The sequence below is a fragment of the Echiichthys vipera genome (genome assembly GCF_963691815.1).
Source record: "Echiichthys vipera genome assembly, chromosome: 22".
Classification (NCBI taxonomy): domain Eukaryota; kingdom Metazoa; phylum Chordata; class Actinopteri; order Perciformes; family Trachinidae; genus Echiichthys; species Echiichthys vipera.
Window position 1 is genome coordinate 5,170,522 of NC_139847.1, and position 25,814 is coordinate 5,196,335.

Genomic DNA, 25,814 nt, shown 5'->3' on the forward strand with positions numbered 1-25,814 from the left:
AGGCATCTACCAAAAAACCCACCGACTTTGAGACAAGGGAACCCGATGTGAACTCATTTCCAGGTCTTTGGACTCAATCATAACTCTCTCATTTTGAGTGAGAAAAAGAAATAAAGTTAGGGCACAGATGTGTTCATCTCTGCAAACCCCTCTAATGTTATGCAGAATTAATATAGTGCTGCAATCACTGTTTAGTCACTGTAGCTGAGGCGTCGACATCAAAAAGGTTCAGTCTGACGGCGACAACTCGGGGATGAATCGGCCTACAGCTTGGGAATACCTCTACACCACTTCCTCCTGCTCTGCGGTGACCTACTTAGCGTGACTCGGTTCGTCAGAAAATGTTGCTGGAATCTCCACAGCTTGAGCGAAACATTTAGCACGGCTTCATCTGATGACCCGATGTCTCTCTGAACTGTGTGTGAGGTCTCGGCTTATGTAAGCCAGTTATGCGTCTCTGCCGCCAACATAACATCTAATTTTGGAGTGCTTTGACTAATTCTCTAGACCTATTTTAGCAGCAGTGAAGTCAGCCCCGGCTGCTGTTTGGCTGTCAGTGACTTTAGAAGCTCGTTTCGTACAATGATCTCACAGCGGAGTCTTCCTCTTTTCAGAGGAAGTTGGGATTAACGTAATAAACAAGGGCCCGGCAAAGGGAAGTGTTGCGTAACATCGACACGAGTGATCTTGACTAAACGAGGCTTCCCTATTTTAATGGAAATTGAAAGGAATGTGGTGCAGGGTGTGTCCGTTTTCGAGTGTGTTTGACTGCCGTGTGTGTGTGTGTGTGTGTGTGTGTGCGCTTGTGTACAAGAAGGAACAGTATATTATCCTTTGCATTCAAGATGTGTGTTAATACACACAAATGTAATATTAACAACCCACTTTTTGGTATACAGGGAGGAGAAATGCTTATTTTTACAAAGATGTTTAACAGACTGCAGAATATCGATATTTAAAGGCATAGTTCGACGCTAAGGGAACTCTTATGCTCTTATTTATATCTTATTTTTGGCGAGAGTTAGAAGAGAAGATTGAAGCCACGAGGTGTACGGTTGTACGGTAAATATAGGCTACAGCCAACAGACGGTTAGCTTAGCTCAGAATAAAGACAGTAAACAGTAGGAAACAGCTAGCCTGGATCTGTTTAAAGGTAATCCGGCTGTTAAGTCTAACGTTACACCATTTCAAAATACGATTTCCGGGTCCAAACGCTCCGTTGAAATAAAACAGACACAACAGCCGAACATGGGAACAATACCGATCGCTTCCTCCTTCAGTTAGACACCTTTTTCACCCATAAGAAAGAGATAAAATGACAAATACCTTGTTTTTTTTTACCCAGATCTGTTCAAACAACGGGGAACACGGCACTGTGGCGTTGTAGAAAAATGTCCTATCTCACAATGTCAACGCAGCATGAATTTGCCCAGTTTTCCCATTATTCCGACAGCACAAGAATGCATCAGAATGGAAAAATACCTTGTGTATCAGCCCTGATATTCAGATCCACTCCTAAATCTTATGGGTTCTTCCTTGGCCCGTGCTTCACCCTTCCACTGAGTTTCATAAAAACCGTGCCAGGGGGTTTTCTGTAATCTTGCTGACAAACAGACAAACAAACCGAGCCAAAAGCACGACCTCCTTGGCCGAGGTAATTCCATAATAGATGGCGTACAACTACACAAATTAATGCCAGCACTCTAGGGATCATATATTTTATGTTGCGATCAAAGAAAATATGTCATAACAAAAAGCAACATACAGTGCTCGGACTGCTGTTTTCATCAAATATACATTAAACGATACACCAGTGTAGTAAGATCCAAATGGCAGCGGTCCATCTGAATATCAAAGTGTACTTTCGGTTGTATTTTTTCAAAAGGGATTGCGCTCTGAATTATTAATAGTCCGCACACGAGAGGATTCATGTAAATGCAAGCTACAATAGTTCATTTGAAGAACAAAACGCACTATTTCTATCTTGTAAGAAATTAATAAAACTACAACACTACACTCTCCCTCTGAATTCCTAATCTCCTCTCCCTTTCAAAAGACTCAACGCCACGCAGTCGAATTCAAATCGAGACATTTTGCTGACTTGGGGTTTGAACAGAGCTCTTCGTGCACAGACGGTACAATGTCATTGTCTGGTTGAGAAAAAAGAAAATCCAAAAGTTCAGGGCAGGGAACGGTTAAATTTGAATTCCCAACTGTTGTGTTGGACTGTGTTCCTTCTTCCATGTTCATTATTAAGTCATTTGATTATTCATGCGCTCCTATCCTCGTCCCCCATCTTGTTTTCCGGCTCGAGTTAATTAATTTCTCTGCGCTCCGAAGCTATTTCTATTATTCACTCCGCGCGTCCGTGTGTACGCTCTCAGCTGCTGCGCACACTGTTTGCATCCAAGACACCCTCCCCCGCTGTTGATCCTAATGCTGATATGGACATGAATTAATGATCCAAATGTACATGCGTGTTTGGATTTATGAATGTGTGAGCGAGACAGACTTGGGTAATGATATAACTTGTTGACGTCGCCGCCGTGGATTGCCCAGGAGGGTTTTTTTTTGTGGGGTGAATGCGTGTGTGTGTGTGCTTTTTCGGTGTGTTGAGCCTCCTACCTCGTTGCCGTACATCATGAGGTGGTGGGTGGTGATGAGGGCTTTGAAGACCACCACCCAGCTGGAGTTGGCCGTGCGCTCGAACAGCGTGTCCGCCAGCTGGGGAATGCTCACATTCATCTCATTGGTGCAGTGGATCAGATCTGGCAGGATAAAAAAAAAAAGAAGAAGAGAAGAGACACACAAAGAATTACACAACGGCAGTAATGAGAAAAGCTTTTAAAGGTTTCATAACCCTGATCGAGAGCAACGGCAAATTGCTTTTTCACACGGAGAGACGGACAAATGCAAATGAATTGACGCAGCAAGGACAAACAAACACAATGCACGCACTTAAGTTGAATTCCTAAGTGACTCAAGTGCGAAGGACAGCTGATTGTTGCAGAACTTTTTCGAACCTCCTCCTCTCCTGACTTTCACTCAGCTGCACTGTTCCCTTCTTCTCTGCTCTGTTGCGATGTAGCAGAAGTTCAGGTGCCATTCATTCATTCATTCATTCACTCATTGAACCTAATGGAAGGTTGAACCTTCAGGCGCAACACTGAAAAGTTACACAACTCACAGCATCAGAAAGTAGAGATAAGGAGGCGTCACGGAGATGCTAGTGCAAGTCTTTCTAAGTTGGTGTTACGGTATGGGCCATCAGATTCTTAACAAAGTATTAAAAGTACTTTTACAAAGGACGGGGACACACCAGGCCAACAGTTGGTCTGTCGTCGACAGTGAACGCCCGCCGCCCTAGGTTTTGTGGTGTGTCCCACACCCTTGGCCCCAGATGTCCCTTGTCAGCGGATTTTCAGCCGATTCAGCACGTTGAATCAGCAGTGGAACTCGTCGATGAGAGAAACCACTGTGATTTACAGCTCAGCTTAAGCTAGTCGTTGCGTAAGAAGAAAAACGGAAGTGAGAAAAGAAGACAAACGAGTGAAGTCACGAGTCTGGGCAATTGAAGACAAAGTTGTTCTTAGAGATGCACCGATCCCATACCTGGATCAGATATCGGCTTTGATAATGACTCATAAGCTGGATCGGATATCTGATTTATTAACATCAGACACAGCAAGTTAATTAAGCCGTCGTTTGTTGGGTTTCTGGCAGCTGCTATATTTGTTATTACATTTTAAAATATCTGTTTCCAGTGCACTTTACATGGAAGTGTTATTTGTTAATAAAGAATATTAAGCATATTTGAGGAGCTCTTTTCCAAAACACTATAAATCCATTTTAAGAGTTTTCAGGAAATTTACATTTTTTACCCAGACCCACACATTTGGTTAATATTCAATGTATCTTGTCAAAATGGTTTTTATGGCTCAGTCTGAACGTGTTGAACGGACGGACGAAACAAAAAACTCTCCCGCTTCAGAGCACCGCCATGTTGGATCGCATAGAACGCTCACTGAATTCTGATTGGTCGAGAGGACGTATCGCATTTAGGCTAAAAATAGGTTTGGCGCTGGTCGCGGTTTGGAAAGGAACTGCATCTTGAGACCATTTTAAACAAGGAAATATAGAGATTTGGCAGAAACACTGATGAAGCAGTGAAAAGGTTCTGTATACAGCAAAGTGGCTCAAACTCATTTTTATTAAATTTGGCTTTTATCTCGTTTTGGAAAAGAGCTCTTCATTTGAATCTGTGTTATTTGTTAACCTATTTTTTATCATCTCATCTCATCTCATCTTCATCCGCTTATCCGGGGTCGGGTCGCGGGGGCAGCAGCTTTAGCAGGGGACCCCAAACTTCCCTTCCCCGGGCCACATTGACCAGCTCTAACTGGGGGATCCTGAGGCGTTCCCAGGCCAGTGTGGAGATCTAATCTCTCCACCTGGTCCTGGGTCTTCCCCGAGGCCTCCTCCCAGCTGGACGTGCCTGGAACACCTCCCTAGGGAGGCACCCAGGGTTCATCCTTACTAGATGCCCGAACCACCTCAACTGGCTCCTTTCAACGCAAAGGAGCAGCGGCTCTACTCCGAGTTCCTCACGGATGCTGAACTTCTCCCCCTCTCTCTAAGGGAGACTCCAGCCCCCCTCCTGAGGAAACACATTTTGGCCGCTTGTACCCGCGACCTCGTTTAACCAGACTAAATGTTTATGTCAAGCCTGATGCCTTCACTCACAAAGAAAGGTATACTGTTCATGCATTCAACAGTAGGATCGGAATCGGGTATCGGCCGATACGCTCAGCCCAGTTATCTGTATCGGAAAAATACCTGTATCAGTGCATTTCTAGTTGTTCTATCAGGTAAGATTATCTCTAAGCCATTGAGCTCTTCAGCAGAAACTGTTTATTGTTTGCGTTCATGGAACCCTCGAGGAGACAGAAGTCTTTGCTTTTACACGAGATCTCATCGAGCGGTCGATGCATAAAACCCTCTAAGTTACTACAGGCCGACTGTATTTCAAAGGTGCTCGATATGATGTGACTAGATGCTAACAGCTTGGCACCGCCTCACTGTTCTCACCACTTTAGTTGAGATTGATTCGAGCTGATTCTTGTTCGGGTCCCCGAGCATATTATAAAGATTCAGTGTCTTCACTCACAACAGGTAATGCACACAGCGATCCTCTCAAGCACACACGTCAATACAGACACACACGGCTAAATTGATCATCCGCACCAGATATCAGTTTCCTTCATTTCCCTGGCGTTCGCCACTCCTTCCATTCCTTCGCCTTTACCTCCAACCTGCGTCTCTCTCTCGCTCTCTCCATCCACCTCCACTCTCCCTCCTTCGTTCCTCACAACAGGACATCATGAGCTGCCGGCTCTCACACCTGGTAACTACGGAAACAGCCTCTCATTAGACTACTGGAGGACTGTAGCAAGGAGAGTCCCGTCGGGAGACTTCATCATCATAATCAAGTGCGCGCGCACGTACGAGCACGCGCAGGTGCACACACACACGTTCGATAAAGCCCGTCTTAGCCCTTTCCTTCACTCACTTAACGCATCATCTCCCTCAAGCACTTGCCCACACATACAGCAACAAAACACAGCAGAATTCTAGTCCAGCATTTTTCTCGTTCACTCAACATTGTACCTCTTCCACTTCAACACACACACGCAAAATACACCATGTGGAGGGCTATTTAGTCCAAACAAATGAGTGTTGAGTATTACAAAGGTACATTGCAACAGAATACATCCATTTAGCTGCATTGAGTGGTGTGAATGGCAGCCTAATAAAATGCTTTTTAGTGGTGTGTCTGAATTACCATTTTCAACACAGAGTGGCAGGATATTATGCCTACTGGGAAATGTTCCGGCAATATGAATGCATCAGCATGTTGGAGGAGACTTTCCCAATACTAGCTTTGCTTTAACTGTTGTCCTTATCTTCTTCAAACCTGAAATTATCTAGACATTAGCTGTGGGTGAGAACGCAAATCTGAATCAGGTGGACCGGACATCAAACGCACGTTGCCTTGCCAGCTCCCAAAGTTTGTGTAATGTCGGATTGAGCCCATGTGTTAGCAAGTGGGCGTGTTGATGACGTTTCGGGCGTGTTGATGACGTTTCAGTCATGCGGCCAAAACCAGATTTGAATGAGAAGAAGAAGGGTGATTCACACGAAGAGGCCACGAAAATATTGAAGCGACGACCAGATTCAGGTACTTCTGTCGGTGAGGACCAACGTTGAAATCATCAGACAGATTCAAGGAACGGCAACAAACTAGGTTGTTTAAGACCAACCTAGACAGTTCAGGTGATTGAGTAGGGTCAGGTGTGTTCTTGCTTGCATTTGTTCATGTTTTACAAAGGAAGGTCATACACAACTAATGGCATTTATATCACACCCATGCAGGGTTAGTAGTTATTCATTCATTCATCTTCAACCGCTTATCCCGGGGTCGGGGTCGCAGGGGGGCTGGAGCCGATCCCAGCTGACATCTGGTGTGAGGCCGGGTACCCCCTGGACAGGACGCCAGTCTATCGCAGGGCACATAGAGACGAACAGAGACAGACAACCATTCACACCTAAGGGCAATTTTTTTTTAGAGTCATCAATGAACCGAACACCTGCACGTCTTTGGACTGTGGGAGGAAACCGGAGAACCCGGAGAAAACCCACGCAGACACGGGGACAACATGCAAACTCCACACTGAAGGGCCCAGGCTGGGATGCGAACCTGGAGGGTTAGTAGTTATAATAATAATAATTGTGGGGTTTTTTTAAACGCACTGATATTGGATCAGGATTCGGTATCGGCCAATATACAAGTTCAGGTATCTGAAAGGGGAAAATAAACTATCAGATGTGGGTAAAAAAGGGAATTGAACGCAGGTGTCGTTTGACTGAATACATTTCAATACTACCTGGTACTGTGTTCTTTCTGTCAATACCTTAAAGGTTTTGAATACCGACACGCGACCCTGATGTTGAGCGAGTCTTTTCAATACCGGCCTTGCTCTGATTGTTATCCTCACCTTGTCTTCCTGTCTCTTCGCAAATATATTTCCCCCTCCTATTGCATCCCTGCATGATATCACCAATGATGATTAGATACAAATCATATCTCTGAAACGGAGCGACTGGTGGCTTTGTTTTCAATCTATCCACGCCATCTCTTTTTATTTCTGCTGCTACCTTTTCTGTAAGCCTGTCCGCCTCGCCTGCTTTTTTTTAACAGAGCTCATGTTTTTTCATTAGGTCTGGAAGTGGTGTGAGAAAGAAGAACTAAAGAGGAGGCCTGATTAGGTCTGCGGGGACGCTTGCGCACGAGTGTGTATGCGCGCGAGTGAGTGATAATGTAAAAGAGGGTACCATGTGCCGACTTAATCAGGCAGAGTGGAAAGCATTAGATGCCACTGATCCCAGACCAGGGGGGAGAAAAAGTGAAGGAGACTGAGGCAAACATATGGCACAGTAAAAAGGGAGGCTAGGGGTAAAGAGAACAGAGAGGTGGGGACGTAACGGAGAGAAATGAGGGGGGATACGAGGCAAACACAGAGGGAGGAAGGGAGAAAACGAGTGACCGAGAATACAGGGGGAAGGAAAAAGAGATAGCCACAGGAAAGAAAGAAAAGATAATGAGACTTGAGAGACATGAGTGTCTCTTCATCCAGACAATTTGCAGGACTCCACACACAGCTCAACAAGCCTCCTCGCCTCGTTTTATCTCTCCTCTCTTTCCTGACATGGTACGCAGCAGAAACCGGTCTGAGGATGTGGGTTTTTTTTCTCCCCAAAGCAAACCCAGAGCAATTATTCTGCCCACCGCAAATGGAAAAATACACAAAGCTCGACAATCCTCGACTCAAAAGGCTCCGGCCGACGCGTCAACGTCCTGCGAGCGATTACCCTCGCAACAGCCGCGCGGAGAATCTGACCCGGCTAATTGACGCTGACACATTACAAGATAGTTGCAACAACAAGAGGACTGAAGCGCACGGCTGGAGAACATGTAACACGATGTCAAAAGTGCGTCCTCGCTACAAGTGCACTTGTAGGGGAGTCGAAGGGTCTCGGTGGGACGTTGACTACTGCCTGGATATAATTGGTCTCCTCTCCAAAAAGGTTAATCTAGTGCGGGTCGAACATAAGGCTGTGCAGTATGGCAGATAATCGAATTAAGCAATAATCATTTTATTCTTTATCATTCTTTCCTTATTCTGTACTTACTCAACATGGCTTCTGAGATAATAAAGGGATATTTCAGGGATTTTTAAGAAGGGTTGCGTGAGGTAGTGACTGTATTACCTTCAGTTAATGACAACACGCCCACAGTTTGGAGAAGCAGGGCTTGACTGTAACAGTAGCCAGGGTTGCCATTGGCAACCCCTTTGAGAGCATGACAACCAATGATTGCCCTTTGGTTGCCATCAGCAAAAGTTAATAACAGGCATTTTTCTGACATTTTAAAAACAAAAGGATTTATAAATGTGGAAGATGTGTCTATTTCCCTGTAGGCCTTCTCCTCTCTTACATGTAGTGTTCACACATCTGTTATTTGTTTAATTGTTGCTGCCTCGTACAAGAAATTTGCATTGTGACAACCATGTGGGAGGAATGGCTGCAGAGCAAATGTGATCTCATCGCCAACACTGACCTTCTCTGTTGCTCTGTGATCTGAGGTCCTATTGTTACTGCTCATCTGTTGACCTCCGTGGGCTTTTGATTGAACCACAATAGACCAGAGACCTCCTGGTACCGAGGGACCAGTGTGAGAGCTCGGGATCAGGATCTGACGAAGAAGTGTGTGTGTGTGTGTGTGCTCGGTGCGCTCTGATGCGATAAACCAAGAGAAACCTAACGATATTTTTTTGAACATACTTGTTATTCTGTTTATTCGTGGCAGTGAGCTTCTATAACCTGATCTTGAGGGACTTCCTGTTTGTGCGTTTGTTGGTGAGGGAGAAAGCAGGTGGTCAGATCAAGCAGAGGAAGAAGGGCAGGAGGAGGAGACCCATGTCACACCTGGCCCAGCTGGCTACCTTCTATCTGTGCTCTCCTCTCGCCTCTTTATCCACCTTTAAGCCCCCCATATCCACCCGCTCCCGGCCAACACACACACACACACACACTCACACACACACACACACACACAACTTTCATCTTCTTCATTTCTTCTGATCTGCAGACAAACTTGTCTCCAGACTCTCTTTTCCATTTCCTCGCCTGTCTGGAGCATCTACTAGCTAGAAAATAGAACTAATTAACCTTTAACAAGATTCTGTTTTTCCGTTTGTATCCAGTTCATGTGTTGCCGTTACCGCATTCACTAATTACCTGTTTCTCTTTCCGATTGTCACTTTAAACCTCTCCCTTCTCCCGTACTTAATCTAGTTCAAACACACTGGATCAATGCAATGAGATGACATAAAAAAGGTGTCAAAATGGATAAAAAACAACACAGAAATGTAATATACAAAGTTATTAAGAATGTGAGTATTTACACCAGCACCCACACTGCAATTTAACACATCCAGACGATAAAGACTAGGCCTAGGTGCGTGTAAAAGATTGAAAAATAGAGTCTGCACACTAGCTACTAAGTGACTTTTTAACCACCTTAAATAATTTGGTTCGTCCAGAATATATTAAACATTAATGAGCAAAGTTGGCTCAATGTTATTTCTGGAACTGCAGGATACAAATGATCCTCAGAATAAGCATTTTTACCAACAAGGTTTTCATAAATAAAGATGTGGCCTTGGTATCTCGGTGCATAACAATAAACACAGCAAGGGGAGAGAGAAGAGTACTACAAACCTCAAGAATTAGTTTATATTAAAACAGAAAAGATTAACATAAAAATAAGTCTGTTGTTGTTTAAAGATGTTATAATTGAAAAGAGCTACACGGTAAACAAAGATGATTCGAATTTAAACTGCAAATGTGTATTAAGTCCTGGCCCTCTTAGTTCATTTTCGTTAACATGCGACGCAAAATGCTTCTGGACGCAATTGGATGGACCTGTAACCAATCAGAGCAATGACTGGGCTTTGCTAGGTCAGTTGAAAACACTGACGAAGTATAACAAAACACAAAATACAGCTAAACACTACACTAAAACTTATTCCTGAAAACATTTTATGTGAGAAACAGGCAGTAACAGACAAGCAGCCTGGACTGTGACGCTGCCAGTGTTCATCTTAAACCCGCCCCACACAAGATAAATGTTTGTTGTTGATCCGTCCAATGTGTGTTTTGCAGATTGGTCTAGGTTCCAGGCTGGGTATCAGTTAGTCTGGACCCGTTTGCTGCACGTTCTTATCAGCGGGCTTCAAAAACAGCCTCAAAAACCCAGATTTGGAAAGTGGGATCTAGATAATTCAACAAGCCTCCTGGTGGGATGAGTGGGTGAGTCTGAGGTGCGTGAACCCCTGTGAACAGACCTGAAATCAGTTTCTCAATGCTATCTTGACATCTTTTGAAAACCTGGGCCGGGCATGACGGGACATCGGTGCCTTGCTTTTGTGTGCTAGACACAGTTTCAGTCCCTTCAGAGACCATCAAGCGAAGGTCAGGCTCACATAACTGGAATTCCTAAAGAGATGGCTCCGCAGAGACCCTATCTGGACAAATCTCAAAGACTCTACACGCTTTACTGAGAGACTTATGAAGAGAAGACTGCATGGTGATAAAGTTCTGTCAAAATACTTAGAAGGGACACGTGACTGTCAATGCAATCGCTGAACTCGTGACCTTCCTGAAAGCAAAGCTGTCCAAACAGCTTCTGACAAAGTTTCCCCATTTAGTTTCTCAACCTCAGTGCCCACAGATAGTGACTTCACCGCCATCAGCAGGGCAGAATATCAGGCACATACACTTTTCACTTAATCAACAAAATGGGCTAATGAATACACTATGTGGGAATGTAAGAATATCGAGATTAGCGATAGCGATCGTTGCAGGAATGAGCCCTTCGATGTGTTAGCATTATTGCACTTCCCTCAACTCGAAGTCAATGGGTTTATTGAATGTGTTTTTGGTTCTATGCATGAAATTAAGGTCTGTGGTTAACACACGCGTCAATAAAAACCACACTTTGAGTTGTACAAGTCGACTGCTAACAAGTGGGACTACAGGAGTTAAACATCAACACACACTGCACACGCGCAAAAACAGTTGGACGCTAATGGTGGTGTCATTATAGTCATGCCACCCTTGTGTAGTTAATTCATAGTCTGAGCTTTTTACTTCTGACGACCGCATTTACGTTTCTAAAGTCATAAAAGTGGTAGCCTGGGAATTAGGCAAATCTGCCAAGCTCATGTTCTGTTTGCTGAATATCCATGAAAGCCATACATCTCCTGAATGCCCTGGGTCTCCTCTTTGAGGTTGTTACGTTTCATGAGGCTGTGATTAGTTTTTAGTTACTTAAAATAAGTTTATTCAGTTTCAAAAAATGCTCTCACTACAATTAAATCAATTAAATGGCTACTATGAGGACTAAAATCCTCACACATTAATAAAATTGGGCTCACTGAATCCAATAGAGTCCCAGCTCTTCTAGTCAGACCGAATGTTTGCATCTCAAAGTCTGCTTACGTACTCCAGTATGGAGAAATATTCAAATACTCATTTAATAATATGCAGAGATGACACATTTGTACTGCATGAGAAAAACTGCATGTTTTTTGCCCCAAATATATACATTTCTGACGAGCTAGCATTGTGTGGTTGGTACCAATATCTTCTATTTTTGTGTGATACCATTGATAATAGTCTGTCTCTAAAACTCAGCCTGCTACAGCCTCTGAAAGATAAAAAGTCAACATGGCCCGTCGGCAGGCCAGTGCAAGTCAAGGGGTTAAATGGTCAACTACTAGCTATTTATTTAGCCATTTACTTTAATTTATTCTTTGTTTTCTTTAGACTTAATTTATAAATGGGTGACAATGTAATAAATAGTAAAATAATGTTAAATATTCTTTAATTAATAGAAAAATCAAAGTTGACCTTTGCAGAGTTCGGCCACCAGATCAGTAATCAATGAGTTTTCGGACCTAAAAACCTGACATAGGTCGAGCCCAGGTATATTGACACAGGACAGTCTTCATTAGACCGAGTCTCTTTCTGTCCCTAATTACTGTGGGTTTCTATTCATTTCCAGAGCTGGAAAACACAGAATATATCCTGACGTTTGCATGATTCCTGCACGATCGAAAAAAAACTATAACCAATAAAAATCGTTTGCTGATCTCAAGGGAATTTTCTCTTTCTGGTTTGGTCTCTCAAAGGGGGTCAAGGGTCCACAACACGACACAACAAAACCTCAGTTGCTTGCAGGGATTCAATGTCTTACTCAAGGACACTGCCGCACGGTGGATATTTGAATTTTCAGTGGTCATCCAGTTGAAGGACGTCACTGCAGTTCCATTCACTGACACAGGGAGCTGAGAGTCTAGCGGCTAAATGAGACTGCAAACTGAGAAAGGGTTGAGACCTGTGTTCAAAATCTGGTGCTGAGTAACCGGGGGGGGGGGGGGGGGGGCGTACACACCAACAGACAATACACAGATGAAAAGCCAGACGCAGGAGCGCAGCCCCAATCTGTTAAAGATTAACGCTCCGCAGTATCAGCACCTTGTCTGGCATGTACTAGTAATCTCCTTCTCTCCTCTGTCTGTTCCTGCGTTAGGGACTGCAGACAGGGTTTGCCTCAAAAGAGGATTCCCCGTCCACCCCTCCCTCCCTCCTTCTCCCCCCCTCTCAAATCCTTCTGATAGGAGATGGAGAGAGGGAAGAGCGAGAGCTGTGAAGGATCGTAAGACTGCTAAATTTGCATCTTTTTTTTGGGGGGGGGGGCTTTACAATCACACTAAGACCTATCTAACAGTGATTTTTGGAAACACTGTTTTGTAGTGTTGACAGGGTGAACAAAGCTTTTCCTACGCAATGGAGTTCACTTCTTTCACATCCAATTCTCTCTATGATCCAGTAGAGACACAAAGGAGGTGATATCATTGATCTAAATTAATGTTCATGTTGTCAGGCGACTTCTCTGGAATAAAACTGACTGACTGTCTTAGGGCGGCAGCACACGCTAACAGGTAGCATTTACAAGCCACAAACAAGTCATTATTTTATTCTAATGCAATTTTCCTGATAACAGAAACAGAAAAATGCCAATGACGACAACAAAATTGTGTTTTTCACTATGTTAAAAGACAATCGTGGAGAGAGGGAGGTAACAGAACGAACAAATTGCTTTGTGTTATTCTGTATTGGGGTGTATACACCCTGGACAGGGCGCCAGTCTATCGCAGGGCACATAGAGACGCACAGAGACAGACCCGGAGAAAACCCACGCAGACACGGGGAGAACATGCAAACTCCACACAGAAGGGCCCCAGCCGGGATGCAAACCTGGAACCTTCTCGCTGTGAGACAGTGCTAACCACCACACCACCGTGTCGCCCATTATCACATAGAAATGGCGTTTTAATTTGATCTTGCGTGGCCGAAATCAAACCACTTCTCATTCACGTTGTCAGACAGAGAACCACTAAATTGCGCATTCAGCTATGGTGAAAAAAAACAACGGAAAAACCTACACGGATTGTCTTGATAGTCAAATTGCTGGAGACATTTCACATGTGAAACGCTACATTTATTTTTAACCATCTTAGTGTGGACTCTGCCCAAGCTAGAAGAGAAGGGAGCAGAATACCATTACTGATACTATTAAAACAAATCCAGTATTTGGTTTCTTAGAGTATCTTTGTAAACAGGGTTTTTTCCCTAAGGCTGTCGTAATAACCGCAATATTGCAACACAGTGCTATTAATAAGCCAAGCGCAGGGGCTGGCAACAAACCGCAGCAACTGCTACAACTGCTACAGCTGCTACGTCAACATTTTTTCTTGAAGCTGCAGTCGGCAAGTCTGGCAGATCGAGTTGACTCAGTCAAATTTTGAATGTTTACAACTCTCACGCCCCTCCCCCTCTACCAACGAGCTCCTCCGCTCCCACCAATCGAGTGCTCGTCAGTGCGCGTGCACCAGATTCATGTGAACGCGCCTGTGTCTTCTCTCATCGATAAACGTCATGCAGTGCACGCTAAATGGAGAAAGGCTGGCTAACTCACTCATAGATAGCAACTGCTAACGTCATTCAGCGTATGGCTAGCTTCTAAAGTGTTCCTTCGGGACTTTTAACGCAGGGATTACGCAAAAATGCCACAACGGAAGAACGGCGGGACGCAAGCTTATTCCTTTATCACACAGACCAAGCAAAGCGAAGCATAATGTCGCTGCAGTTGTGATTTTGTGCAACAGATCTGTGCCCCAATTACGTCGTCGTACCTTTCACACAGATGGCGTTATAAAAGGCCCAACAGCCCCGCGGCAAAAAGGCGTGATGAAAATGTTCACAAGCCAAATAAGAAGCAGTTAAGGAGTGATGGTTTGGTTACAGCCTCATGTTATTCATTTTCTAGGGTAGAAAGAGGAAGACAAAGTGTCCCCATAAGTTGTTCTCCTAATAATCTGGTTTCTATAGCTTTAATTGTCTCCTCAAGGTGTTAAATAAGAGCGGGTTTCTCCTCTGTCTCTATTAGTCACACACAGAAATATAGAGCGACTGAGGAATTGGGGACAGGCGAACTCTCTCGTCTCCAACTGCCATGTATTCATGGGGGATTCTGGGAATGCTGTCAAGTCAATAGGATTGAAGTTGCGGCGTGGATGTCTTGGGGGAACGTCTGCCGGTTTCTGACAGAAAAAGAGAGAGTGGCGCCGAGAGAGGCAGACAGACAGACGTACATGCACACAGGTAGACTACGGGTATAAGAACAAGCAGTTGAACTCAGCCAAGGGCTCCTGGGAGAACACGGCTAAAAATAACCCGACATCAGAACGGAAACAGAAGTACTGAATGTTCCCAAACACACACCTGCAAAGCCTATTTAAAACCATGTACTAGCATTACTGAACACAATGAGCGTGTCGAATGAGTAAGCAGCGCGTCGTGTAGTATGTTGGATTTTAAGGGGCGAGGGGACAGTTCCCCTGAGAAATCGTCTTCCTGGGTGAATAAAGGTCAAATGTATTCTTACTGCACTTTGAGATCTGTGACAGCAGATGCTACATGTGAGTAACAGCCCTGCAAGTACGACAACTGCAATAGTTTACACAATAAATTAGCAAATACATATCTTGCTGTGTGTTTTATGATTACTGTTGTATGGTTAATTTCCTTTTTTCCAATGTAATAAATAGTTTCTCTGAGTACTGATTTAAATAGTTTCTCTAAATACTGATTTAAAGATTTAAATAGTTTCTCTGGGTACTGATTTAAATAGTTTCTCTAAATACTGATTTAAATGGGTTCTCTGAGTACTGATTTAAATGGGTTCTTTAAGTGTTTTCAGACAAAAAATAAGGAATTTTCCCAGCCTACGGAAGAACATGAACACGGTTAAGTTATTAGAAAACATTAAAAGGTCCCATATTCTGCTCGTTTTGCGGTTTAAACTTATTTCAGATCATGTTTACATTCTTTACTGTTCAAAAAACACTTTATTTTTCTCCTCCTGTCCGTCTGAATAAACCTGTATTCACCCTCTGTCTGAAACGCTCCGTTTTAGCGCCTGTCTCTTTAAGACCCCCTCCTGAAAAAGACCAGTCTGCTCTGATTGGTCAGCGTTTCCGGGTCTTCTGCATATATGGCACTGTCACTGCAGCTGGGGAATGACTGTAGTGGCACTGTAGCTCGCCATTCAAAGCCGCTCCTGGTCGCCTGGAGATGTGGCGATGCTTCAACGTTTTAAAAAATCTGCTCTGCGCTCCGTACAAAATCCTCCAGCTCACGATCCCGCCACACATACTCTGATCTAGCAACTAACGGTTATTTTCATTGCTGATTATTTTCTTGATCAATCGATTAGTTGTTGGGTCTATAATGGGTCCAAAAATGGTGAAAAATACCAATCTGTCTTTCCCAAAGCCCAGCACGACGTCCTCAAATGTCTTGTTTCGTCCACAACTCAGATATTTTACAGTTTACCGTCACAGAGGAGGGAAGAAACTAGAAAATATTCACATTTAAGAAGCTGGAAACAGAGGATTTGGCCTTTTTTCTTTTAAAAAAAATGACTCAAATTGAGTAGATTATCAAAGTATTTGGCGGTGAATTAAATTACGACGAATGGATTATTCCATTTCTGGTTGCAGCTCTACTCTGATCCGCGTCATGTCTCGCCTCCTGCGCACTCCGCCCAGACGCCACCCCTCGTCTAAACAGTTTATTTCCAGTGAGTGTGAATGCCTCCGACATGGAGACTCTCCTGTTGTGTGCTGCATGTGTGAAAGAGAAACTCCAGACCTGTTGTGTCGGACATTACCCGGGGTTTATATGTGAAAACGTCTTCACACACTCAACACTTTTTCAATTCCTTTGGCTTCACTTGAAACAGACGACTCCAGACGGTGAGCAGTAAGCCTTTTTCCTGCCTGGTAGTCTAAACTGGGACTATCTCGGCTCTGCAGCCAGGGAGGGGCTGTCCCGCTCTGTTTAGATAGTGTTAGACTCGCCGACAATCACTTAAGACACAGGCGTCCCCACTGTGTTACTAACCAGCTACACCCTGCCGCAGGTCTATCAGGGTCTGGAATCAATGCAACACAAATAGCAGGAAATAAGCCGGACTATTTATATTCTCAAATGTACTTGAATCACCTTTTTCGGCTCCCTGAACGCTCTCCTGTGGATGGAAATAAATCACTCCACGCGTGTGCGGCGTGTAATGGGAGAGCGGAAGAGTGAAAAGAGCAGGAGTGACAGAAAGAAGAAAGAAGAAATATGGGGAGGAATCACGATCCTGCGGCGTATATATTGATCTTTAAAGTCGCCACTTTTGTTCGCCGGTGCAATAAACCCCAATAACGCTGCAGCTGTTGTGATTTTCAACAGAAGATAAAACCGACACGTTTGTGGAAAGAGGGCGTTTACCGTGACCGTGTTTGACGTTCGACAGCCGGGGTTGTGAGCAGATTTTCCGCCGCTGACAATAGCACGTCATTGCTTTGTCACAACGCTAATTTTCCAACACCTGCTTAGTAATCAGGGGCTCACTGCACAGTCAGTGTTTGTCTCGCATTACAGAAAGGGAGGGCATCTAGTTAACAGTCTCTCTCTTTCTCTCTCTCTCTCTCTCTCTCTCTCTGTGTCTTGGGTCCACTTGTGTACGATGACAAATAACAGACTGTCAAAACTCACGGCAACAGGTGGTCCTGTCACTGCTCATTCATACACCCACGTCCAACTCACAAACGTGCGTACGTGTGCACGGAAAAGAAGGTGACCCACGAGCTCCTGTCTGAAATAGAGCTGTAAAGTTTTGAAAGGGCACTGGAGGCTGAAAGGCAAACACGAGAGCTGTATAACCGACTGTAAACACTATCTGTCTCCCGAGCTAACCCAGAGACACACTGCGGCCCGGCTCAAAGTGTTGGACGGCTCTAGCACCACATCAATTTGTCAGGCTAGTTTTTAAGGGTTTGGCTTAAAAAATGGCCCCGACACAACGTGCTGTCAAAGGACCTGTGGGCCGGCGGCTCAGCCAGCTGGTAAAAACAGGTGTAAAACCTGAGCTGCTACTGAGTAGAAAGGCCTGGAAGTGTCCTGAACAACAGGGCAGTCTGACGAAGCCGCTGAGCCAAAAGGCCGTGGTTAAGGTTTCTGTTCAGAATAGCTTGTTGGCTGGTGCAAAACAGCCTGAACAGGGCGGGACCACAGGACATTTTGACTTTGGCGAGAAGGTCTGACACTTCTGCAAGACATCAGCAACTTTCAGAGGTCCTGTTTTAGTATGAAAAACAAAATGTGCAAGTAAATGGTTGTGATATGGTACAAGTTTTAAAAGAAAAAACAGATTTCTTTAGTGGGCTTTTTGATGTTGTACTTCCTGTTAGAGCCAGAACAATGATTATTACAAAATCGCCACACATCTCATCATCATCTCATCTTCAACCGCTTATCCGGGGTCGGGTCTCGGGGGCAGCAGCTTTAGCAGGGGACCCCAAACTTCCCTTTCCAGGACCACATTAACCAGCTCTAACTGGGGGATCCCGAGGCGTTCCCAGGCCAGTGTGGAGATCTAATCTCTCACAATCCACATTCAATTAAAAACTCACTTTATTGGCCACCATATTGATAACTGATGAAGCTTTCTCTCTAATTATGTTAGGGTTGTGTTATAAATGTTATTCCCTGCCCTCAAGTGAGTGATTAAGGAATAATGATTTGCATTTTTTCTTTATATCATAAGGAAGAGAGCGTTTTATGTCACGTATTGACCTTTTCAAAGACACATAAACATTCTAAATGTGTCCAGGTTTGATTCCTGTTGCAGTGAATGTGAACGACATCAGCTGACAGGAAGTTACCAAGGACCAAGGCCGTTGCCTGGACCTATTCAGGGGGAGATTCAGCCTCTCAGAAGAATTGCCGCTTATCAATGAATCATCGCTCAATAAGATGAAACGACTATCGATTAATGAATAACTCGATGATTTGCATTCCTATTTAAAATGTCTTCCTTTAAATGACTCAAACATCGTAGTGGTTGTAGTTGTAGTAGTGTGGATGCGTAAACGTAGCAAAATACATCCATATTTAATTGGAAACATTGTGGTGTAACATATGTGTCCTCAGTCAGATGTCTGCTTGAGTGCGTTCTGTAATACTGAAGAATTGAAACAAAGCTAAAAAGGAAACTCATCTCTCATTCAGCCCTTTGAAGACAATGAATGGCACATTTTGGACCGAGATGACAGATGGTTGGGAGGCTGCGCTTAAGGAGGCCATTAACAGTACATCAAGCTCAAACAACCATCTCTGAACAAAGCCCGCGTGGGACTCTAGTCGTCACTTCACCAGCCTTTTTGCTTCACGCCCGCCACCATTTGTGTCAGTCTCTCGCCTCTCGTGATGTCGAGGTGTGAATCTCTCACAGAGGTTAAGTGCTGCAGAAACTTCACCCCCGATTCATTAAGTCAAACTGATAAACAGCGTGAGAGAGGGCTAATTGCTCCGGTTGTCTTTCATTAGGTATATTAGATATACCATTATCTGGATTACCGGGAAGCTTCATTAAAGTCTCATTCGCCATTTCTAAGAAACGCTCAACAAACAAACAGTGACAAAAACAGCACCATTACTGCGGCTGCGGCTGATTTCGCCATCCAACTTCCCCTCGTCAAACTAAAGTCCATTTAACTCAAGCCAGTTGGCTGGTTTGCTGCCATGACAACAGAGTGCCGGCGAAGGGGAAACCAGACTTCACTTTAAAATGTCACAACTTCTCTCTTAACAGCAAAAACAATCAGCATTTCAATGATGCCAGAGAGTGTGTGCCGCGGCAGGATTAAACACAATAACTCTCACTTTGACAACGTGAAACCTGCCGGCAGGTGTGCGAGCAGACGCAGACATATCCTGACACATCTGAACCCTTCCCTCGTCGGGTTTTTATGACAATCATTTCCATAAATAGAAGAGCTATTCAAAGCGGATTGGGAAAGACTCTGCAGCCAATTCACAACCCGGGGGTTAATTGAAGTGAACATCCCCGAGTCGTGACACTAAATGACTTTAAACGGCACTTATTTTCGCCAGCGGTGCGTGAATGTCACGGCTGCTGTGGCTAACGGCGGACCCCTGAACCCTTGCACGCTGGCTGGCAGCGCTGAAAGGCTTCTGTCAGGGTTATGCAGTTATTGGGTCTGGATGCAAATATGCCGGTGAGATCATTCGCAGCTTGCTGTCAGACAGTCACAGCTGCTTGCGGTGAATTTGTGCCAAGGGGGGAGCTATAGAAAATGATGGTTGTGTGTGTGTGTGTGTGTGTGTGTGTTTGCGTGTGGGCGGGGGCGGCTCCGACTGTGTGAAAGATAGATAAACAGACAAAGTCAGCAGCAACACAGCAACACAGCCTAACCTAGGTTTTAACTGTGGAAGCCTGTCTGGTTTCCAGGTTTCTCTCTTACAAATGGCTCTGCAGGCACTTTCAGTACGCGGGCTGTCTGGAGACTGCCCTCAAACCTGTTGCATCTTGTTACCAGATGTACCTAGATCGTGCCAATATCCAGTATCCGTGGACTGCAGTTCGGCCCTGGCCTCTCCGTGCATCTTAAGCGTGTCTCGATTGACAACTTCTACTTCTCTTCTGTTGTTTTTGATCGTTTCTGAAAGACTGTGGCCGTTATTAGGCAACTCCTCATGGGTGCAGATTTCAAAACCAACTCAGAACAAGAAGGGCGCTCACTCGGAGACCACAGACCTCTCTCACATAGTCAATGCAGTGGGGATATTCACATTTGGGAACTCATTTTTCAGATTATTCCCGACACCATGTGAATGCAGCACAAATGTCTGGCAATGGCGACAAGAGTGAAGAATGATTAGTGAATCAGATCTGCTCTAAAGTCGCTTCATCCTTCCATCTAAATTTCGGTTTCTCTGTGAACACCAACGCTGGTTGTGAAGAAGACATCCGTGCGATAACAATACCTGCGAAGTTGCAACTTGCTTCTTAGCAAAAACAGAAAAACATGTTTAATTTATGGATTATCCACCGATGATTTGCATTGGGAACAAGTTAATTGAATTGTCTTTATTGTCATTGTACCAGTACAACGAAATTTACAGCGCAATCCCTTAATGTGTAGAAATAATTTAACATTAAAAGCATCAAAAAAGAAAAGGCTAGACCTTTAAAAGACACATTTAAAACGACAAGCTTACACACCAACACACACACACACACACACAAACACGCACACCGTAGCAGCTAAAGGAGAAAAAACGGTAGATTGCAGAGACCCTGAGCATCATGTACTGTCATAGGTAAAGGTATTTGCGGTGTACCCAGCTACCTCACATTCTGGGACCATTGACACCTGTTCATCCCATTGTTCATTTAGTATGAATAAGGCTGACTGATTGACTTTTGCACCCAGCTACCTGTGTTCATTACATTACCAGATGTTTCGGCTGGCTGACCAGTTGACGGAGTAATAATCAAACCCAACGCCAGCCCGACTCACAAATTGACTACCCGTCTGAGCAAGTGAACCTATAACCTTCTTTTATTCGTGCCAGCTGCCCGTCCTCCTCCACAATACCAACGCCACAATGAACCCAATGTCCTGGATGTTATCTTCATGGGGGAAATCATCAACCGCACAAACAACACGGCAATCAGGCCTTCGAGCGGTGCGCCGCCTCACTGACCTCTCGCCGCGGCCCCGAGGTCGTTGCTCTCACAGAGCAATCGATACCCTACAATGATTAAGCTTGATGTGGCGTATTGGCTGTGAGGGTCTGGCCAAGTTCACAAAAGGAGCGGGGACAATACGGGACCTTTTGTTGGGGACGTCAGCAGCCGTGTCTCGAGAGCGGGGAGCTGACGGATAGGAGGCGGCTGAGCCGAGCACATCCATCAAACGCGTGCGTCCCATTTCCAGGAAAACGAGAGCTTGAGCGCATTCGGCCCCAGGAATGTCAGACTCTAACGTCCATGCACATTCAAAAAACATTGTAATACATGTGTTCGTTCGTTCATTCTTTGATTGGTGTCCCTCTTGCGTCATTGCCGCCTTTTACGTGACACGGTTTAGTGGGTTTTAACGCCAACTTCATCCACTCTACATTAACAAATGACAACCGGGAATCTAGAGGAATAACATCAGCCGCTAAAGATCCAGGAATTTGCGGTATGCGAGAGGTTTCCCCCAAAAACAAACGCCACCAAGGAATGAAATGTGATGTTTCCTGAGATTTCTTTTTCTACAGTACACAGCCGTCTGCTTTGTGTCTCTCCTTTTGGACATAACGTGAGCACAGTGTGTCCTTCCTGGGCTGCAGGTCTGATGAAAGACCTGCTTTCTGTTGCTTCTGTCACTCGTGTTGTCATCTCTGCGTGTGATTCGCCTTGATGTCTGTACAACAGGAACCTGCTAGGATGGTTTTGTAACCGAGCTCCGGCCCACGGAAAAAACAAGACGCTTTAAGAGCCGTTTGTTTTTCTCGGTTGTGTTTTAATAGGAACTGAATCGGCGGTGGTGATAGATCAAGTCGTTAAGTCGTAAGCCACCTTTGCATGTGCACTGCAGACCTTTAATTATCTAGACATCACCAGGAGGAGCTGTAGGCGAGACTGAAAATGTCTGAATCGGTTGGATCGGACGTCAAACGGACTTTACCCTGCCAGCTCCCCGCTACAAAAATGTGCCCACAATCGCAGTGAGCGTGTGGGCGCGTGAGATGCATAATGACGTGAGATTTACATAATGACGCCAATGAAAATGTCCAAGTGGAGAGACGACCAGATTCAGGAGCTTCTGTGACGCCGAAAACAGCAGAAAAATACAAGGAACGGCGAGAAACTCGGTTGTTTGTGACCAAATTAAGAGCCGGCTACCTGACCGCGGTGTAATCCGCGCCATGCCCTGCCTCCTGTACGCTCTCTCTGGAGTATTTCCAACAGGTGAGCTCTTGTCGTATGCCACCATGGGCTTAGCGGCCAGGCGCGGTACTGCAGCACGCGCCTGTTTGTGGCGGTCCTGTGCCCGAAAGCACATTCTGCCATTCGCTCACATACACGCGGGGAAGAGGATACCAATCATAATTATCTTCAGACCCTCTACTAAAATAAAATGTATGTGGTTATAATTTTAGACCCCACGAGTTATGGGCAGGAGGAGGAGGGTGCGTGGCTAAAAAGAGCCGTAGTGAAAAACCTCCAGCAGCTTAGGTCCCGTCTCCGTAGAGCCCAGTGCAAGGCTCCGGCAGAGCATGACTCTTCTGCTCAAACTTTTTTTGCATTGTGTCCGTTGTTTTTTCTATTAATTTTCGTGTCTTTTCTATTATTTTTCGTGTCGTTTCTATTATTTTTCGTGTTGTTTCTATTATTTTTCGTGTTGTTTCTATTATTTTTCGTGTCGTTTCTATTATTTTTTGTGTCGTTTCTATTATTTTTTTCGTGTCGTTTCGTGCTTGGCGCTCGGGCGTGGACTCGGGAGCGCGAAGATTTCAACATCGAGTAAGCCCTCTCGCGTTCACGAGAACCAAAAATGGCGACGGCCTTAAGGGAGAGCGGGCGACACTTTTCCCGTCCGCTGTCCATTCTTTTTTCTACGTCCGTGGGTGCGAGGGGCAGTTAACTGACGGAGCATGCGCATACGCGTTAACCGATCTTGACCTGGTTAAGGCGTATACATTCGCGAACACTGAGGTTACAAAGGAGATAGAGGTCTATTAATCAGGTTAGGAGAACTCCGACTTTAACCGGGGTGAGGTAAGAAACTGGGGTATTGCCTTAACCCGAACATAATCTGGTTTTTAATTATAATCGATTAGAAAACTTGGATCAATCAACAAAAGAATCATTAGTGGCAGCTTTAATTGAATGCTTAGGGATATTTGGCTGCTTATCGAGCAGTTTTAGGACATCTCTTTGGGGCTTTCGGTAACTTAAAAAGAGGCACTTGTCCTCTTATAGATGGCGTCTGTAGAGAAAATCATTACTGGGATAAAAAGCGTCACCACAGTTACAATTGTTAAAGTGTCACTCACGCAAACAGGCTGAGCTGCATGTTATAAAGGAGCATGAAGGTAAAATATTTTATCTTTGACTGCACAACCAGTCAGGTAGTGTGTGTGTGTGTGTGTGTGTGTGTGTGTGTGTGTGTGTGTGTGTGTGTGTGTGTGTGTGTGTGTGTGTGTGTGTGTGTGTGAAGGAATGTGTGTGAGAGAGAGAGAGAGAGAGAGAGGAGAAAGAGAGAGTGTGTGTGTGTGTGTGTGTGTGTGTGTGTGTGTGTGTGTGTGTGTGTGTGTGTGTGTGTGTGTGTGTGGGCCACTGCATTTGAAGCCCTGCAGCTCCCTGACAGCTAGACCCTCAACTAGACATCTGAAATAAATAAATAACTAAAATAAATAAAAGATGTACTCACAGTCGAGGTGTTTCTTCTTGGGTCCACTGACTTCATGTGTGGTGGCTTTGCACACAGCCTTGCTGATAGCCGACCCGGTCATGCTGTGCTGCGCTGCCGCGATCCGATCCGTGATAGATTGGCCCGACATCTCGCTCCTGTGTCTCTCCTCAATCAAGCTAAAACAGCACAATAACGACACAACTGTACGTGACTTCACTTGTCAAGTGGAGGTAAAGGAGGGGGGGTCGCGATCAGACAGTGTTTTTGTTCCAGGTGCGTTCAAAAAAAACCCGTGCAGTCTGCAGCAATGTCTGGTAGCACCACCAGGGAAAAAGGAAACTCTGCAGGTTTGACAGTGAAAACCACAATCAACAGCTGTTTTGCGATTTTAAAAAAAGAATTGTTTGGCAACTGTTTTGTCCGACTATCTATCTAGGTAGTAAACACAACACGACGTGCACTGATCTGAGTCTGTGTTAGCTAATGTTGCCGTTGCAGTGAAGAGTCCCACTGTGGAAGTTGTTGTAAACACTGGAAATTACTTGATGGCCGCAAATACACATAGCTAAGTTTAGTTATACTTTGTTTTTTTTACCACTTCGGGAGGTTGTTTTTCTTTTTCAACAACAACAACAACAAAAACAAAAAGTAATCCCAAAAAAAAATAACAAATCTCGACAATCCCTCCAAAAAAGTAGTTCCTCCTCCTCCACGTCACTTGGACTGTTCTCACTTAGATATCACTGCTCGCGTGGTGAAGTGTGCGTTAAACCGACCGACCCCCGCGGGTGTGAAAAAAAAGTCACTCACAATTGAACAGCGCATTGTTTTGACTTTATAAGAGGGGGTTTCCGTGTGACTGACAAGCCGGGACAGGTGCCGTTTCCCCCGGTGAGAAGAGACGCGGAGGAGCGGTTGGCGGTTGGGTGTTAGCCGTTAGCTGTCTGTTAGTCTGCGGAGGAATCCGTTAAGTTACGACAAAACAAAACAAATGACAGCTCCGTTGACTTCGGTGTTTCCGGTGACCGTCCTCGGGTTCAGTCGGTGCTTTCCTCCCGCTGTCGACTCCACATTATCGCCGCGTTTGAACACCGACAGCCCCGTCCTCTCTGCTGCTGCTGCCGCCTCACAGAAAGTCTCGCCAGTGGTTTCTCTTTACGGACTGACTGGCTGCTGCTCCGCCGGACAAAATGGCAGCGTAAAAAATCAGCTGATCTCACAACTGTGCTGCCTTCAGGGCCCCCCTGCTAGCCTCGGAATTTAGAGTACTTGAATCCCAAGACTTTCCACCTAGTTTTTTTTACTTTCTGTACATTTCTGTTTTGTTTTTCCACCTTTTTGCAATATTGACTCCCTGTCAGCACTTGTGTATATCATATCGTATATGTACGGTGGAATAAATCCAAGTAAATTTTATTTACAGTAGGCTAGAAGTAGGAAAAAGTGTCCAGAAAGTAATTTTGAGGGATGCACCAATGCTGTTTTTTCCGATCCAATCCGATACCTGGGCTGAGCGTATCGGACGATACTCGATACCGAGCCAATACTACTGTTGCATGAATTAACCGTAAACTTTGCCATGTGAGTGAAGGCATCAGGCTTCAGATAAACATTTAGCCTTAGTTTAAAAAAAGTAACAAATTATCACAGATATATATATTTCATATTCATTCATCTTCAACAGCTTGTCCCTGTCGGGGTCGCGGGGGGGCTGGAGTCGATCCCAGCTGACATCGGGCCTGAGGCGGGGTCCACCCTGGACAGGACGCCAGTCTATCACAGGACACATAGAGACGAACA

The 25,814-nt window shown here is 44.8% G+C and overlaps 1 protein-coding gene across 4 annotated transcripts in view; it reads right to left on the reverse strand.

The window, feature by feature from the left end:
- Positions 1-25,188, reverse strand: part of LOC310964004 (phosphatidylinositol-binding clathrin assembly protein) — a 99,130-nt gene extending 73,942 nt beyond the window's left edge. For all 4 annotated transcript variants that reach the window (XM_083936965.1, XM_083936963.1, XM_083936964.1 and 1 more), the window contains exons 1-2: positions 24,033-25,188; positions 2,626-2,768 (exon numbers count right to left, since the gene is read on the reverse strand). In XM_083936965.1, coding sequence (XP_083793091.1) covers positions 2,626-2,768; positions 24,033-24,162 — 273 coding nt within the window. In that variant the 5' untranslated portion in view covers positions 24,163-25,188. The remainder of the gene's footprint in view (positions 1-2,625; positions 2,769-24,032) is intronic.
- Positions 25,189-25,814: the final 626 nt, after the last annotated feature.